This window comes from Mytilus californianus, unplaced genomic scaffold (assembly GCF_021869535.1).
Source record: "Mytilus californianus isolate M0D057914Y unplaced genomic scaffold, xbMytCali1.0.p SCAF_8, whole genome shotgun sequence".
In the NCBI taxonomy this organism is placed as follows: Eukaryota; Metazoa; Mollusca; class Bivalvia; order Mytilida; family Mytilidae; genus Mytilus; species Mytilus californianus.
The window spans coordinates 44,249,008-44,266,927 of NW_026262734.1; the positions used below are offsets into that span (position 1 = coordinate 44,249,008).

Below are 17,920 nucleotides of genomic sequence, written 5' to 3' on the forward strand. Positions count from 1 at the left end.
AAAAGACCTTATGGATTTATCATGTACCAATCTTTAGTCATAATCATTGACCTTAAAATAAAACATTTCAGGGGCTATAACTCCTGTAAGATGACATTGAATTATTTCCGACCAAATTTATCATATCTTCATCACTATGAAGCCAATATTTTGCACTAGTTCTTTTTACTTTAAAAGTGTCAGAGAAAATGCACCAACAAGCAAAAGTCAAAATTGAGAACATGACCTTGACCTTTGACCTTGACCTCATTTTCTAAGTTAGGACCCAAGGACCTCAAATAAAAAGACTCTAGGTTTATACGGCTTACAGTTTATGAGTTACAAAATCATAACGACAAATTTATTTGGTAAAGGTAGATAACTCCTATAAGATTTCACCGACTCGTTTCGATCAAAATCAGCCAAAAATTCCTGAAGATGTAACGATCAAATATGAAAAAGAATTTTGTCGTTATCTTTTTTGGTTACAGAGGAGTACATTCACAAGAAAAACAGTGTTTGGGGAGATAACTCTTACAATAAAAAAGTTTCGGCTTAACAAGATGAGTTTTAAAAGCACAATAACTGTTCGATATAATATCCAAAATATCTAAGCGACATCTTGCGAAACAACTTTATACATTGTACCGCAAGAAAAGGTTTGGCGGAAGAAGAAAAAAAAAAAGTTATAATAATAATAATCAGAACAAATACAATAGGTCTTTCCACAGAAAAGTGGATAGACCTAATAAATACATGTAGTAACTGAAAAATGTGAAATGGAGATGTTGGGTATATCTCAATAAGCAGCAACCCAATGACAAAAAACACAAAGTTGGCATACACTGTGTACAAGTGGATACATGTCTACATGTCACAGTCTGAATTATTTAATAGACTCTCAAAAACAAGATCTTAAATCAATTCTAGATTTTATAAATGAAAAAAAAAGCAATAAGGTAACAATGAACAACCACTGAATTGAGTGATTAGGTTCCTGACTTGGGACAGGCACATATATGACATTCAATGAATTATAAAAAAACCAATTTCATTGATTAAAGCAAAGTTATAGTTCAGAGATAACACATTGTATTTCTTCTCCAAAAATGAATGTCACAAAGTAAAATATCATTTAACCATATGATCTTTTTAAAATATTAATTAGTGTTTAGCTAGCGTAGTGTAATCTATTCCATATATTAGGTCTGTTGCCATTAGTCATTTGTAAACTTTCTTAAAATTTCTTTAGTTTGAATTATTGCCTACAGCTGATGATGATTTTTCCCTTCAAATTATTCATATTGGGAAAATTGTTGATTAAATTTAATCGTTAACTTTGCTTTATTAACGATAAAATCCTAACATGCATTTCTCCACAGAGAGCTGAATTGTTAGACTCTCTATCTAAAGTGCAGGCCAGTAATGAAGAACTTAAACAGTTTGCCAGTGTAGCAGAGATGCAGACAGGAAAGTTCAAAAGGTAAGTTAACTGGTTCTAAATTTGTAAATTTACTGTACCAATGCACATAAATAGAAAATTATTGACTTTGATCTTTAGAATTATTAAAGCTAAAGTTTATCTTTTTCATATGTTAAGAAGTCCCTTTGAAGTAATATATGAACAAACAGACTGCTCATCTATATAGAAGTTTGAAAATCAATTATACATGTTATATGGTCATAAGATTTCATCTTTCTCCAAATTACTTCAAATATCTTAATGTACTATCTTCTGTCTATTTTGTCTTGGCAAAAACTACTTTTTATCACAATATTTTTAAGAAATTGAAATAAGTTTTTACATTCACAGGAAGGAGATTAAGAACAAATGTGATTTGTTGAATGGTTAAGGATGTTCGCTACTCTTGTTTTTGAATTTTTGCCAGATATTCGGAATCCTCTAGTTTTATTCATGTAGTGCCATTAAAAATTTTGCCCGCTAACCCCATTCTTTTCTTTTCATAATTTTATGACATATATAGTTTAAAAAGTCATATCTGAAAATCTTATAAAATTCTTGTTATTAGTCCCCTACCGACGAAGTCGAAGGGGACTTTAGGTTTGCACTCCGTCCGTCTGTCCGTCCGTCCGTCTGTCCATCCGTCAGTCCGGCAAATCAGCTTTCCACACTTTTTTTCTTCGTTCTTGAAGATATTGATTTGATATTTGGTATATAGTTTTATCATGAAAAGTTTAGATCAAGTTCAAATTTTGTTCCGGTCTGATGATTTAGTCCAGAGTTATCATGGTCCATATCTAATGTTAGAGAACTACATTTTGTTTGTTAAACCATATTTCTGTACAAAGAGAGATAATTCATTTTTTTAAAGACATTCTTTGGTTAATTGTTTGAAGTGTTTTTTATTTTGTATAAACTAATTTTCTGAATGCTATATAATAAAAAAAAAATTATGAAGTGAAATCTTTTAATTAGATAATAATCTATTTTTATTAAGTCTCCCAAACGAAGTTTGGGAAGACTTATTGTTTTTGCTCAGTTCTTATTATTATTATTATTATTCTTCTTCTTCTTCTTCTTCTTCCGCCGCTTTTAAATTTGAACTTGTCCGCACCCGTTCTCCAAAACCGCTTGTCGGATTAACCTAGGGTTTCACAATATGTTAGACTAACATGTCTAGTGGTGCAATCAGGGTTTTGTTTTTGAAATGGGGTTTATAAAGGGGTACTTCGAGGGGCAAAAAGAAAAGAGGGTTTTACTATAGAACCCTATGGGATTTTATTTTTTTAAATTTTCAAATGATTATAAATTGAAAACTGTTCGTGATAGACACAAACTTTTTAATTGAAAATGTTCTAAATGATAAAGCCCATTAAATGAAATACAGGGTTAGTCCCCAGGGGTCACCCCCACCCCCTGCCATTTAAGAAAGTTCTAATACCTTGTAAGTGGTCAAGATCCCCACCCCTAAACCATATATATTCTGGTTTGTCATGCTAAGATGGTTTGAATGATATACAGGGTTAGTCCCCAGGGGTCATCCCGACCCCCTGCCATTTGAGAAAGTTCTAATATCTTGTAAATGGTCGAGATCCCCACCCCTAAACCATATATATTCTGGTTTGTCATGATAAAGCACATCAAATGTTATACAGGGTAAGTCCCCAGGGGTCACCCCCACCCCCTGCCATTTAAGAAAGTTCTAATATCTTCTAAGTGGTCAAGATCCCCACCCCTAAACCATATATATTCTGGTTTGTCATGCGAAGATGGTTTGAATGATATACAGGGTAAGTCCTCAGGGGTCATCCCGACCCCCTGCCATTTGAGAAAGTTCTAATATCTTGTAAATGGTCGAGATCCCCACCCCTAAACCATATATATTCTGGTTTGTCATGATAAAGCACATCAAATGTTATACAGGGTTGGTTCCCAGCGGTCACCCCCACCCCTTGCCATTTGAGAAAGTTCTAATATCTTGTAAATGGTCCAGATCCCCACCCCTAAACCATATATATTCTGGTTTGTCATGATAAAGCACATCAAATGAAATACAGGGTTAGTCTCCAGGGGTCACCCCCATCCCCTGCCATTTAAGAAAGTTCTAATATCTTCTAAGTGGTCAAGATCCCCACCCCTAAACCATATATATTCTGGTTTGTCATGATAAAACACATCAAATGTTATACAGGGTTGGTCCCCAGCGGTCACCCCCACCCCTTGCCATTTGAGAAAGTTCTAATATCTTGTAAATGGTCGAGATCCCCACCCCTAAACCATATATATTCTGGTTTGTCATGATAAAGCACATCAAATGAAATACAGGGTTAGTCTCCAGGGGTCACCCCCATCCCCTGCCATTTAAGAAAGTTCTTATATCTTCTAAGTGGTCAAGATCCCCACCCCTAAACCATATATATTCTGGTTTGTCATGCTGAGATGGTTTGAATGATATACAGGGTAAGTCCCCAGGGGTCATCCCGACCCCCTGCCATTTGAGAAAGTTCTAATATCTTGTAAATGGTCGAGATCCCCACCCCTAAACCATATATATTCTGGTTTGTCATGATAAAGCACATCAAATGTTATACAGGGTTAGTCCCCAGCGGTCACCCCCACCCCTTGCCATTTGAGAAAGTTCTAATATCTTGTAAATGGTCGAGATCCCCACCCCTAAACCATATATATTCTGGTTTGTCATGATAAAGCACATCAAATGAAATACAGGGTTAGTCTCCAGGGGTCACCCCCATCCCCTGCCATTTAAGAAAGTTCTAATATCTTCTAAGTGGTCAAGATCCCCACCCCTAAACCATATATATTCTGGTTTGTCATGATAAAGCACATCAAATGTTATACAGGGTTGGTCCCCAGCGGTCACCCCCACCCCTTGCCATTTGAGAAAGTTCTAATATCTTGTAAATGGTCGAGATCCCCACCCCTAAACCATATATATTCTGGTTTGTCATGATAAAGCACATCAAATGAAATACAGGGTTAGTCTCCAGGGGTCACCCCCATCCCCTGCCATTTAAGAAAGTTCTAATATCTTCTAAGTGGTCAAGATCCCCACCCCTAAACCATATATATTCTGGTTTGTCATGCTGAGATGGTTTGAATGATATACAGGGTAAGTCCCCAGGGGTCATCCCGACCCCCTGCCATTTGAGAAAGTTCTAATATCTTGTAAATGGTCAAGATCCCCACCCCTAAACCATATATATTCTGGTTTGTCATGATAAAGCACATCAAATGTTATACAGGGTTAGTCCCCAGCGGTCACCCCCACCCCTTGCCATTTGAGAAAGTTCTAATATCTTGTAAATGGTCGAGATCCCCACCCCTAAACCATATATATTCTGGTTTGTCATGATAAAGCACATCAAATGAAATACAGGGTTAGTCTCCAGGGGTCACCCCCACCCCCTGCCATTTAAGAAAGTTCTAATATCTTCTAAGTGGTCAAGATCCCCACCCCTTAACCATATATATTCTGGTTTGTCATGCTGAGATGGTTTGAATGATATACAGGGTAAGTCCCCAGGGGTCATCCCGACCCCCTGCCATTTGAGAAAGTTCTAATATCTTGTAAATGGTCGAGATCCCCACCCCTAAACCATATATATTCTGGTTTGTCATGATAAAGCACATCAAATGTTATACAGGGTTGGTCCCCAGCGGCGACCCCCACCCCTTGCCATTTGAGAAAGTTCTAATATCTTGTAAATGGTCGAGATCCCCACCCCTAAACCATATATATTCTGGTTTGTCATGATAAAGCACATCAAATGAAATACAGGGTTAGTCTCCAGGGGTCACCCCCATCCCCTGCCATTTAAGAAAGTTCTAATATCTTCTAAGTGGTCAAGATCCCCACCCCTAAACCATATATATTCTGGTTTGTCATGATAAAGCACATCAAATGTTATACAGGGTTGGTCCCCAGCGGTCACCCCCACCCCTTGCCATTTGAGAAAGTTCTAATATCTTGTAAATGGTCGAGATCCCCACCCCTAAACCATATATATTCTGGTTTGTCATGATAAAGCACATCAAATGAAATACAGGGTTAGTCTCCAGGGGTCACCCCCATCCCCTGCCATTTAAGAAAGTTCTAATATCTTCTAAGTGGTCAAGATCCCCACCCCTAAACCATATATATTCTGGTTTGTCATGCTGAGATGGTTTGAATGATATACAGGGTAAGTCCCCAGGGGTCATCCCGACCCCCTGCCATTTGAGAAAGTTCTAATATCTTGTAAATGGTCGAGATCCCCACCCCTAAACCATATATATTCTGGTTTGTCATGATAAAGCACATCAAATGTTATACAGGGTTAGTCCCCAGCGGTCACCCCCACCCCTTGCCATTTGAGAAAGTTCTAATATCTTGTAAATGGTCGAGATCCCCACCCCTAAACCATATATATTCTGGTTTGTCATGATAAAGCACATCAAATGAAATACAGGGTTAGTCTCATGGGGTCACCCCCACCCCCTGCCATTTAAGAAAGTTCTAATATCTTCTAAGTGGTCAAGATCCCCACCCCTTAACCATATATATTCTGGTTTGTCATGCTGAGATGGTTTGAATGATATACAGGGTAAGTCCCCAGGGGTCATCCCGACCCCCTGCCATTTGAGAAAGTTCTAATATCTTGTAAATGGTCGAGATCCCCACCCCTAAACCATATATATTCTGGTTTGTCATGATAATTCACATCAAATGTTATACAGGGTTAGTCCCCAGCGGTCACCCCCACCCCCTGCCATTTAAGAAAGTTCTAATATCTTCTAAGTGGTCAAGATCCCCACCCCTAAACCATATATATTCTGGTTTGTCATGCGCAGATGGTTTGAATGATAGACAGGGTTAGTCCCCAGGGGTCATCCCGACCCCCTGCCATTTGAGAAAGTTCTAATATCTTGTAAATGGTTGAGATCCCCACCCCTAAACCATATATATTCCTATTTGTCATGTCTCGAACATTTGATTGACGTATACGGTCAGTCCCCAGGGGTTCCCCCCACCCCCAATGTTCTTATATCTTGTAAATGGTTGAGATCGCCACCCCTAAACCATATATATTCCTGTTCGTCATGTAATGAACATTTGAATGACGAATAGGGCCAGTCCCCAGGGGTTTCTCCCCACCCCCAATATTCTAGTATCTTGTAAATGGTTGAGATCCCCACCCCTAAACCACATATATTCTGGTTTGTCATGCCAAGATGATTTGAATGATATACAAGGTTAGTCCCCGGGCATCACTAATGCATATAACTTTACTGGACCAAACCAATTTTCACTGGACGTTGCCCAATGTCAGGCGACCCTGGGAATTACGAATTATGGGAGCTTCGTTTGGGAGACTTCGTAACAGCATCCTGTTACAATCATTTCTTGTTAAGGTATATATTTCATTACATTACATTGTGTATAGATAAAAGTTGTTGACATTTTATAGATAAGTTACAAATCTATAGTAGTTTGTGACAAATGAAAGAAAAAATATTTGGAACTATTACATGTATTAATTATATTTGATTATAACTTGAAAATAAATATACATTGTATTACATCATATCTAATTTTAGAGAACTATTAATCACATCTAATGTTAGAGTGTTTTCCACACTTTTTTTCATCATGCTTGAAGATATTGATTGATAATTGGTATATAGTTTTATCATGACAAGTTACAGATCAAGTTCAAATTTTTGTTTTGGTCTGATAATTTTGTGCAGAGTTATGGTCCTTGGACTTGAAAAGTTCACTCATATAATCAGTTTTCCACACTGTTTTTAGTAATGCTTGAAGATATTGACTTGATATTTTGTTTTTGTTTACACCATGACAAGTTATAGAACAAGATAGCATTTTGTTCCAGTACAATGAATTTTTACCCGGTAGGGGACTATGTATTGCCATGCAATACTCTCAGAATGCTTGTTTTTTCATACTTTTTGAAAGAAAAAAGGTGCCAATGTTAAATGTATGAAAAATTTAGAGAGAATCAATCCCGTCAAATTTTCAGTGGTTTATATCTCGTAAACAAGCACACAGACCTTCCATTATTTTCTGCTGATTTAGTTCCTTTATTTATATACTACCAATTTATAACAGTCTTTTAAAAAGCTTGTTATTTTGAAACAGAGTAGCGAACATCATCATGATCATTAAAACATTTTTTCTGATACAGGTTTTCTATTTTCTACGGTCATCACTAATCAGACCAAAGTTATATTTTATGGCAAAATTTTGAATATGTAAAAGTTCTTCATATAAATCTTTTTCATTATTGTTATATATATACTAAATATTAATGTCTATAGAAAAAAGCAAGGTACAGAAACATTTCTCATGTCTATAAAAATATCAACTTATATTCATTGCTATTCATGTAAGAAATTCTTGGATTTATTTTGAAATGCAGAAAGCTGAATGAAAAGAAAAAGGATGCTGGTGAAATAAACAGTGTTGCTAAAGGAAAAAAAAAGTCAACAGAAGTTAGAATTGATGAGTCAGATGATGGTAATGAGTCTGATAGTTCTGTTCATACATCAGATATGTCGACTGATGAAGATAGTGATCCTGATGACCAAAGTCAAGTTCAAGGTCAAACAGAGGATAGTGGATGTGATACTTATGACAAAAAAACTGTTCATATGGAAACAGAGACTAATGCAAAAATACAAAATAAAATGCAAGCTGGAGCCTCAAAATTAGCAGAAAAGCCAGTATTGAAAGATGAAAGTGCATGTAATAAAGAGAAAATGGACAAGAAGCCAGCTGTTAATATACCTGTACAGAGATTACCTGGGATGCAGGTATTGTGATATATTTCTCTAATGCTTAGCTGATTTATACTATCCCCAACTGTTGACTTTTATAATAAACATGGTTCACATTATCTCAGTTCTTCATTAGTCAAAATTCAATATGATGTAAAGTTTTCTTGTTTTTATTCTATTTTGCTATTGTGTTGTCATGAAAAAAGGTCAGGATGTATAATTACTTCATATAGAAACAACTAACAAATCTGTTTGCAGATCAATGAAGAAGACAGATAGAGTTTGCCTACATATCTCCTAAAACTATTTGACAACCAGATTCTACAATAATTCTCTACTCTTGGCAGTTAAATTTTGAATATTTAAAGCGCAAAGCAAGCCTCACATTTGAAATTTTTAAATTGTACTTTCTCAAGTTGAGAAATTTTGTATCACAATTCTTTCAGTGGTAGAATCTTTACATTTATAAACCTAACTTCCAATTAGTCGGACAGTTTAGAAAATTTGTCAGTTCAAGGAAATCATTTTTCATAATGGTTTTCTCCTGAATGAGAAGATTTATAAAAAGTATATTTTTTGAATTTTTTTTGGGAATCAATAGGAGAATTTAGATAGAAAATATAAAAAAAATCTCAATACTTATCTACCTAGTAAAAACTAAAACCTATCTTGCTGTATTGTTTTGTCTCTCTGTCATAAAATTTACCGTGAAAAATGTGAATTCTGTGTGTAAGCATCAAATTGATTGCTCGTTGAATTCAAAGAACTGAAAAATACAAATGTATTTGAGTTCTGTTACTTTAAACATTGTTGAATATTTCACCAAAATGATTGAGAACATTCACTAGAAGTTTAAAATTTTACAGGAATCAAGACTGAAATTACCAATCTTGTCAGAGGAACAGTTTGTCATGGAAACCATTAATGAAAACATGGTTACAATAATATGTGGTGAGACAGGATCAGGAAAGACAACTCAGGTTCCACAATTTCTGTACGAAGCTGGATATGCACAGTAAGCATTTTTGTTATACCTGCACTCTGGGAGTGAGGGCTATATTGCAATTACCTTGTCAATCCATCAACCCTTCATTCTGTATGTCAAACAAATATTTTTGTCACATTTTTCTTCGAAATTTCCTAACAGAATGACTGCATATTTTGTAATCAGCTTGACAGTGATGAGTTGTTAAGTGTGTACATTTTCAAGTTCTGTTAGATGCATATATCCTATTTGCCAATACTTTGAATTTTCAGTATGTTGAATGAACTTGAATAAATTTTGTTACACATTTCTCCAATACTACTGAACAGAATGACTTCAAATTTGGTCAGCAGTTATGTTTCCAGAAATGTTCATTAAATGCTATGAATTCAGTATTTACATTACATCTGAGTTTATCATCCACTGAATGAAATAAATAAACTGTTTTCTAGTAATTTTTGTTGAGTTCAGTCATAGTGAAGTTCTAGATCTTGAAAATGGTGCATTACGTTTTGATTTTCTACTACTGGTAAGTATGCTCTTTTTTATTTACACTAACATGTCCTTTTGTTGAAATTTTTAATTTTCGACCAGAAATTATTAAGTCTATGATTACAGGCACTGACGTGTAATAGAATTTTATAGCATTTACATCATTGATAATATAATAACAATGACTTCAGACTTTGAAATTAAAACCAAACCTTACCAATGAGCAGAGAATAAAATCTAAATGAGTTAAAAATGAACATAAAATAATGAATGTATAGTTTCTTCTCTTATTCGTTAAAATTTTTCATCAATAACTACTTTGACATCTAAATAAAAGTGAGTTGGTGCCACTGTGAGAGAGTGGTCAAGGAAGTTGATGATCAACAAAAAATATGTTTTTTTATTGAATGTATTGTTGGGTCCCTGTCTCATTGGTGTTTACCTTTCATCACTTTTTGTTTATATATCAATGCAACAACATATGTTTGTGCTTCAGATTTCTGAATTTTTGTTTTGTTACAGCACTAATGGTATTATAGCTGTGACAGAACCCAGAAGAGTGGCAGCCATTAGTATGTCTAACAGAGTGGCAAAAGAGTTAAATCTATCTGAGAGGTATGTAAGTCACATGTTAGTAGAAAGTCTAATTTCTGTAACAAAAGTCTATGAATAAGTTTCAAGAGAGATACATATCTGAAATGGGTACTATATTAATGGAAGAAATACAGATTTTATCACTACATAATAGAATGAATACATTAGGTGAGAGCAGGTCTAGTAATCGCTTGACTCTGTTAACTACTCTGTTTCATCAGCCTGAATCACAAAGAGGTACACATAGTTTGTGTTATTCGTTACTTCAATTGTTTTCCTTCAAAATTATCCAAACTTTGCATACTAATAACACAGATTAAACATATATACATTGTATTTTGGACTGATTAGAAGGATTTTTTCTCAGGTTCTCATCTGTGGAACCACATAAATTAAACATATATACATTGTATTTTGGACTGATTTGAATGAATTTTTCTCGGTTTTCCAATCTATGGAACTTTGCCATTTTTGTCACTGCATGCTATAGAGCGTGCATAGTGTGTGTCAGTCATTAATCCAACCGTTTTCAGTTTACATTATTCAATCTTGGCGTAGTAATTGCACAGATTGAAGATGTATATCTCCTGTATTCTGGAGAGTTTTTGGTTAGTGTTGTCCGTTGTCTGTTGTACTGTTTTATTAGTTATTCCTTGTATCCATTTTATGTATTATAAATATAAAAATAAGGAGATGTGGTATTGTTGCCAATGAGACAACTATCCACCAAAGTTCAAATAAAGTTTGTTTGGCTTCTATAACAACCTTAAATGTTTGTTACTTGATAGAAATCTTCCTACATTATTTTCTGGTTTAAAAATTTGCATATATTCAAGCAATGTTGAAATCTAAAAATATTTATGCAGTATTCTTACCGTCAGCAGGAGACACCAACAAAAAGGTCTTTCCAAACAACCAGGTTTATTGTGGTCTTTAATGTCTCATTGATGAACATCACTAATAACATTTATGACACTATTTTACAGAGAAGTATCATACCAAATTAGATACGAAGGCAATGTGACACCAGACACAAAAATCAAGTTTATGACTGATGGTGTTCTTCTGAAAGAAGTCCAAAAGGTCTGTACACTGAACACACTTGACAAACTGTCAGACCTTATTTCAAGATGCTAATTTTATCAACTGAATGAATATTAAAAAGAAACAAAACATTACAATATTTATAATAATTATACCCCACGCAACGAGTTGTGGAGGGTATAATGTTTTTGACCCGTCCGTCCGTCCGTCTGTCCGTCAGTCCGTCAGTCCGTCAGTCCTGTTTCTTGTCATCGCAACTCCTCTCAAACCACACAACAGAATTTCACGAAACCTGTTTAGATAATAAGGACATACTATGTAGTTGTGCATATCGACAGGAAATTGCGATTCAATTTTTTTTCTAGGAGTTACACCCCTTTGAACTTATTTGCTTCAATGTACTACTGCAACAGTTTGTCATCGCAACTCCTCTGATACCACACAACAGAATTTCATGAAACCTTTTTAGATAATAAGGACATACTATGTAGATGTGCATAGCGACAGGAAATTACGGTTCAATTTTTTTTCTAGGAGTTACGCCCCTTTGAACTTATTTGCTTCAATGTACTACTGCAACAGTTTGTCATCGCAACTCCTCTGATACCACACAACATAATTTCATGAAACCTTTTTAGATAATAAGGACATACTATGTAGATGTGCATATCGACAGGAAATTACGGTTCAATTTTTTTTCTAGGAGTTACGCCCCTTTGAACTTATTTGCTTCAATGTACTACTGCAACAGTTTGTCATCGTAACTCCTCTGATACCACACAACATAATTTCATGAAACCTTTTTAGATAATAAGGACATACTATGTAGATGTGCATAGCGACAGGAAATTACGGTTCAATTTTTTTTCTAGGAGTTACGCCCCTTTGAACTTATTTGCTTCAATGTACTACTGCAACAGTTTGTCATCGCAACTCCTCTGATACCACACAACAGAATTTCATGAAACCTTTTTAGATAATAAGGACATACTATGTAGATGTGCATATCGACAGGAAATAAAGGTTCAATTTTTTTTCTAGGAGTTACGCCCCTTTGAACTTATTTGCTTCAATGTACTTCTGCAACAGTTTGTCATCGCAACTCCTCTGAAACCACACAACATAATTTCATGAAACTTTGTAGATAATAAGGACATACTATGTACATGTGCATATTGACAGGAAATTATGATTCAATTTTTTTTTCTTATACAATTTTTTTTTCTTACACATATTTTATTTCTCCAATGACAATGTGGGGACGTGGGTAAGTGAGCGCGCTCACTAAGGTTCTTTAATTTTATAATAATTTTTGAAAACAAAGATTGTCTATTCTGTAAAACTTAATTGAACTTTACATCTAATTGTTCTTTATCCATTTTCATGAAGAAATATGTTTTAACGAAGTTAATAATGTATGGTGCTTTTGGCTATTTTCAAAATAACGACTAATGATATATTGAACATAGATTATTATAGTTTGGTTAACAGTTCCTGAAACATTTGTTTATGCTAAGAAAAATTTGACAATAAAGAGTGGCAATATAAAACTTATGGGAAAATATCCATGTCATGTCAAAAGAAGTTAAAAGATAAACCATGAACAAACATAACAGAAAACTAAAGAATTTGAAATTCCATTGAAAACAGGGTTTAGCCTTATTGTTCATGAACAATCCTTGCTCAATATATTATAAAAAAGAGGCCAAAGATACAAACTCATAACTGACACCGCCATGACAAAAAACCAAAAGAAAAATTCACAAAACACTATATAGAAAACTAAGGACTGCACCATGTGAACCCCTACTAAAAACTGGGGGTGATCTTAGGTGCCCTGGAAGGGTAAGCAGATCCTGCTCCTCTAGTATGGAACTGATAATTTTCCGTACAGTAGTGTTCTTGTAATAAAAATTCTTTTTAAATTGATATGGAGAAAAGTTTATATAAAAAATATATAAAACAATAATTATTTTTTATGTTTTAGGACTTTCTATTGACAAAATACAGTGTTGTGATTATTGATGAGGCCCATGAAAGGAGTGTCTATACAGACATTCTGATTGGTCTGTTGTCTAGGATTGTACCACTTAGAAATAAGGTAGGATTGATTGGTTTATCATCATAGAGATTAGTCCGATTTTAGGGAGAATATTATAAAATTGCTTGAAAATTGATGAGTATCAGCATATTTGATTTTGTAATCCTGAAGTGAAGAAACATACTTTAGTCAAGAGTAAAAACTTGAATATATCCATCACTAGTAAGCATCGAAATCAATTTAGGTATACTTAAAATCAAATTGACAAAAAAAATGTTCCTGAAACTAAACAAGTTAAAGACAACCATAGAATGAATACAGATATTAGTCAACAATCAAATTGAACAATAAAGACGAGAGAGTTCTTAATGGTTTTGTTGTTTTGTTGATTATATTGTTTTGTTATACAGGTGTTAACAAAGCAATTTGTATGTTTGCAACATTGATGAACCAATGGAAGTGAATAAAACAAATATGGTACCAAAACCATACTTGTAAAATTTCTGCAAATAGATGAAGCGATGATACAAGAAAAACGTGTGCAAACCATAGATTTACTCTGATAGGTGATATCTTTTTACATTGTAATTAATTGTTTACTGATTTACTTTAATGATATATCTGATTTCAGCAAGGAAAGAAACTGAAGTTAATCATCATGTCTGCGACCTTGCGAGTTGAAGATTTTACAGAAAACAGAAGACTATTTAAAATAGAACCACCTGTTGTGAAGGTTAGTATTTTTAAGTTATGGAGACAGTAGAATCTAAGATTTCAATTTTTACTCATGTCAGGTTTTGAGGTTAACAATTCAAGTTACGTCTTGCTTCAGTAAAAACCTGCATTTAGAAGTGTATGTCCCAGATTTGTTGCAAATTCAGTTTTCACAATTTTAGAGATGATATAATTATATTACAAAAGTTATTGATTAATTAATAAATTTATTCTTGTTACTGGAAGTAAAATAGCACTTAAAGTATTTGTACCATGAAGAACAATAAAAGCACCATTTATGGTTATTTCCATGATCAGGGTTGACTAATTATATTTTCCCCATATTTTTCCTAATGGCTGTATGTATTCAAAAGTTATGTGTGCATTTACAATTGTGATTGTTTAACATGTTTAGAAATGGACAAATGAAAGAACAATTATTTTGATTTCAGGAAATGTTGCATATAAATAATGCTTTTAGAATTTAAACTACAAGTTTTTATTATTTACGAAATCTATGCCGTTGAAATTTTCGTAATAATAAAACATTGCAAACATTATTGAGTTTACAGTAGTTACACATATTGTTGATATTTAAATTTTTGTTGTGACAGGTAGATTCTAGGCAGTTCCCTGTTACAATACATTTTAACAAGAGAACACCACTTGAGGATTATCTTGGAGAAGCCTTCAAAAAGGTAAATTATTGTTGGAAATTAGATTTCTGGAGGTAATCAGAATATATATTATTATATACATATATATATATAATTCATTACCCAAAAATCCAGTAGGCAAGAAATATAAAAAAAGAAGATGATGTGTGATTGCCAATGAGACAACTCTTCACAAGAGACCAAATGACACAGAAATTAACAACTATAGGTCACTGTAAGGACTTCAACAATGAGCAAAGCCCATACCGCATAGTCAGCTATAAAAGGCCCTGAAATGACAAATGTAAAACAATTCAAATGAGAAAACTAACGGCCTAATTTATGTACAAAATAATGAACGAAAAACAAATATGTAACACAGCAACCAATGACAACCACTGAATTACAGGCTCCTGACTTGGGACAGTCACATACAGAATGTGGCAGGGTTAAACATGTTAGCGGGCGTCCAACCTTCCCCCTAACCTGTAACAGTACAACATAAGAACAAACTATAAAAATCAGTTGAAAAACGCTTAACTCATCAGATGGATACAAATAGAAATACATTTAACAAATACACAGAGTGGACGTGGTCGGGTACTTGTACATCCCAACAACAAAAAGACACTATATACAGATCTGAGATTACTCACAGTTACTGACAGCTAGTTCAAAGCCAATAACAACTAAATAAAAAAATCATGCATCTAAGACTAAATTATCAATCAGTACACATCTAACATCCAATGGATTTAGTGTAAAGACGTCATAAACAGTCAGAGAAAAACATGAACTTGTGCAATGCCAAGATACAGGTATCGACAGATTGTAGAGCCATGAATGAGGATATGTATATAACAATAATATTTAGTTTGCTTTTAATTTACTTATAACAAAATCAATATTAATTGATTTCAAGCCTTATCAATACAAAGACTTTAGATATTGGTATATGCTGTTTCTCTACAAAAGCTGCAGGGCAAAATCTGCTCGTATTTAGAATGAAGTGTCCATGTAGGGAGATTTGTCTTCTTGCAAATGATTAAAAATTTTTGAAAATTCCTGTGTTAGTGCAATAGCTTCTTAATTTTCCATAAATGTTATAACAATAAAAATTTAAGATGATATTTATCAAAAGAAATAAATTTTTGCATTTGAGTTTTATACCTTGATGAAATTTAGTAAAAAATATTTGATAGTTAGCTAAAATATTTTAATCTCTAAAAAATGTGACCAATTTTAAATGATTATAAAAAAGTCTAGTTTCAGTATTGTTCCAATTTTGAACCCTGTCTCTTAAGAACACAATTTCATAGTACTGGTAATAGATTAAGTCCACGTTATGAATAGTAGTGTCTGTAATACAAGCTCCTTGGAGCCTCAAGTTTGTCAATCTTAGTTTTATTTATAGGTGTGTAAAATCCACAGGACTTTACCTGAAGGAGGGATATTGGTGTTTGTCACAGGGCAACAGGAAGTACACACATTATGTAAGAAATTACGTCAAACCTTCCCTTTTGAAGGCAAAGTTGGTAAGTTATTTTATTTACATGGCTGGTATAGATAACAGAATTACATACTTACCAATCATCCTCTTGATACTTTCAATTTCATCACAATAAAAATTTATCAGGAAATTATGTCATAGCAATGGTATAAAGTCATATATTTTTTTGATATTACACTGTTCTAAAAGAAATGACCAAGAGAGACATCATTTTTGCAAACCATAGATAAGGAAAAAAAATTTGTCACAATAGGAAGCAAAGATACAAAAAATGACAAGGGAGATTATCAGACCTAGAGGTCTACATTTTAGTATGAGATATTGCAGGGTTAGGCTTTAAGTGAAATAATTTCCAGCATGCAAGGACAAAAATGTTTGCTGTCTCTATACCATATCCTGAAAATACAAAGTAACACCTAATTCACGTAGTAATTCTATTTACTGTACACACGAAAAACATAAATCAGGCTGTTAGTTTTCTTGTTTAAAATGTGTTACAATTTATTTTGGGACCTTTTTTTAGCCTACTATGCTGTATGGGTTTGATCAGTTGAAAGTCATACGGTGACCAATAATTATTAACTTCTAAGTCATCTGGTCTCTGGTGGAGAGTTGTCTCATTGGCAATCATACCACGTCTTCTTATTTTTATATACATGTAATATGTTGAAATGTGACTGATACCAACAGTCTGTAATTTTTCCATATTTCAATCTTGTTATGGTATTGACTCTTAACTTTTGATCATATGCACATAGAAAACTCAACATGGATTTCACAGGCATCTTTCTATGTCAGGTATATTCATTGTACTTGCATCTTTATATCTAGCTAAAGCATAAAAATACAAAATATACTACATACAGTATGTAATGGATGTATCTTGAATAATTTATACTGTTTTAGAACCAAAGTCTAAGAAGAGTAGGAGAAAAAAGAAAGAAAACAAGACAGAAATTCTTCCAAAGATAAATTTAGATAAGTAAGTATGGTAGTAGCTGTAATATCCTTATTTGTAGGACTTCTTACATGTAATGTATAATTTAACTTAAATCTTGTAAAGAGATGTCTTCCTACAGATTTGAAATATGCACTCTTTACAAATGTTCTAATATCAAAACATAAAGAGAATTATATAAGGGCAATGCATCAATGTATTCTATATTTTTTTATTAATATATAGTTATTACATTGAGACATTAAATATCTTCATGCAAACCTAAAATTTACACACTAGACAGATTCTCTGCATCGCACACTATAAATGATTTTGTAAGGATAATATTTAGCTGTATTTTATAAATAGTAAATAAAGAATATTATATGGCTCTTTCAATATCACACCTGTATTAACCTGAGTCACCAATATAATGCCATAGATCAGCTCGAGGGATTATATATGTACACTTTATTATATACATGTACCTCAAGTACAACTAATTTAGATGCTTATTCATGAGAAATGACGTAAAACATTTATAAGGGGTTTGATAAAGCCCCTATAACCATGACTGATATCGATTAGGTGACGACATACAGATTAGGGGTTTGATAGAGCCTTTTACAACCGTGACTGATATCGATATCATCACGGTTGGCTGATACAGCATAATTGCTATTGATTGTATTAGTTTACATGTACAATTTA

At 33.7% G+C, this 17,920-nt stretch overlaps 1 protein-coding gene across 1 annotated transcript in view; it reads left to right on the plus strand.

The window, feature by feature from the left end:
• LOC127712363 (probable ATP-dependent RNA helicase DHX37) overlaps positions 1 to 17,920 on the plus strand; it is a 43,632-nt gene that overhangs the window by 4,460 nt on the left and 21,252 nt on the right. Inside the window, exons 3-12 of the mRNA XM_052218750.1 lie at positions 1,362 to 1,462; positions 7,879 to 8,272; positions 9,103 to 9,251; positions 10,236 to 10,328; positions 11,294 to 11,390; positions 13,339 to 13,452; positions 14,024 to 14,125; positions 14,721 to 14,804; positions 16,177 to 16,297; positions 17,179 to 17,254. Of these exons, the coding sequence (XP_052074710.1) occupies positions 1,362 to 1,462; positions 7,879 to 8,272; positions 9,103 to 9,251; positions 10,236 to 10,328; positions 11,294 to 11,390; positions 13,339 to 13,452; positions 14,024 to 14,125; positions 14,721 to 14,804; positions 16,177 to 16,297; positions 17,179 to 17,254 (1,331 nt within the window). The remainder of the gene's footprint in view (positions 1 to 1,361; positions 1,463 to 7,878; positions 8,273 to 9,102; positions 9,252 to 10,235; positions 10,329 to 11,293; positions 11,391 to 13,338; positions 13,453 to 14,023; positions 14,126 to 14,720; positions 14,805 to 16,176; positions 16,298 to 17,178; positions 17,255 to 17,920) is intronic.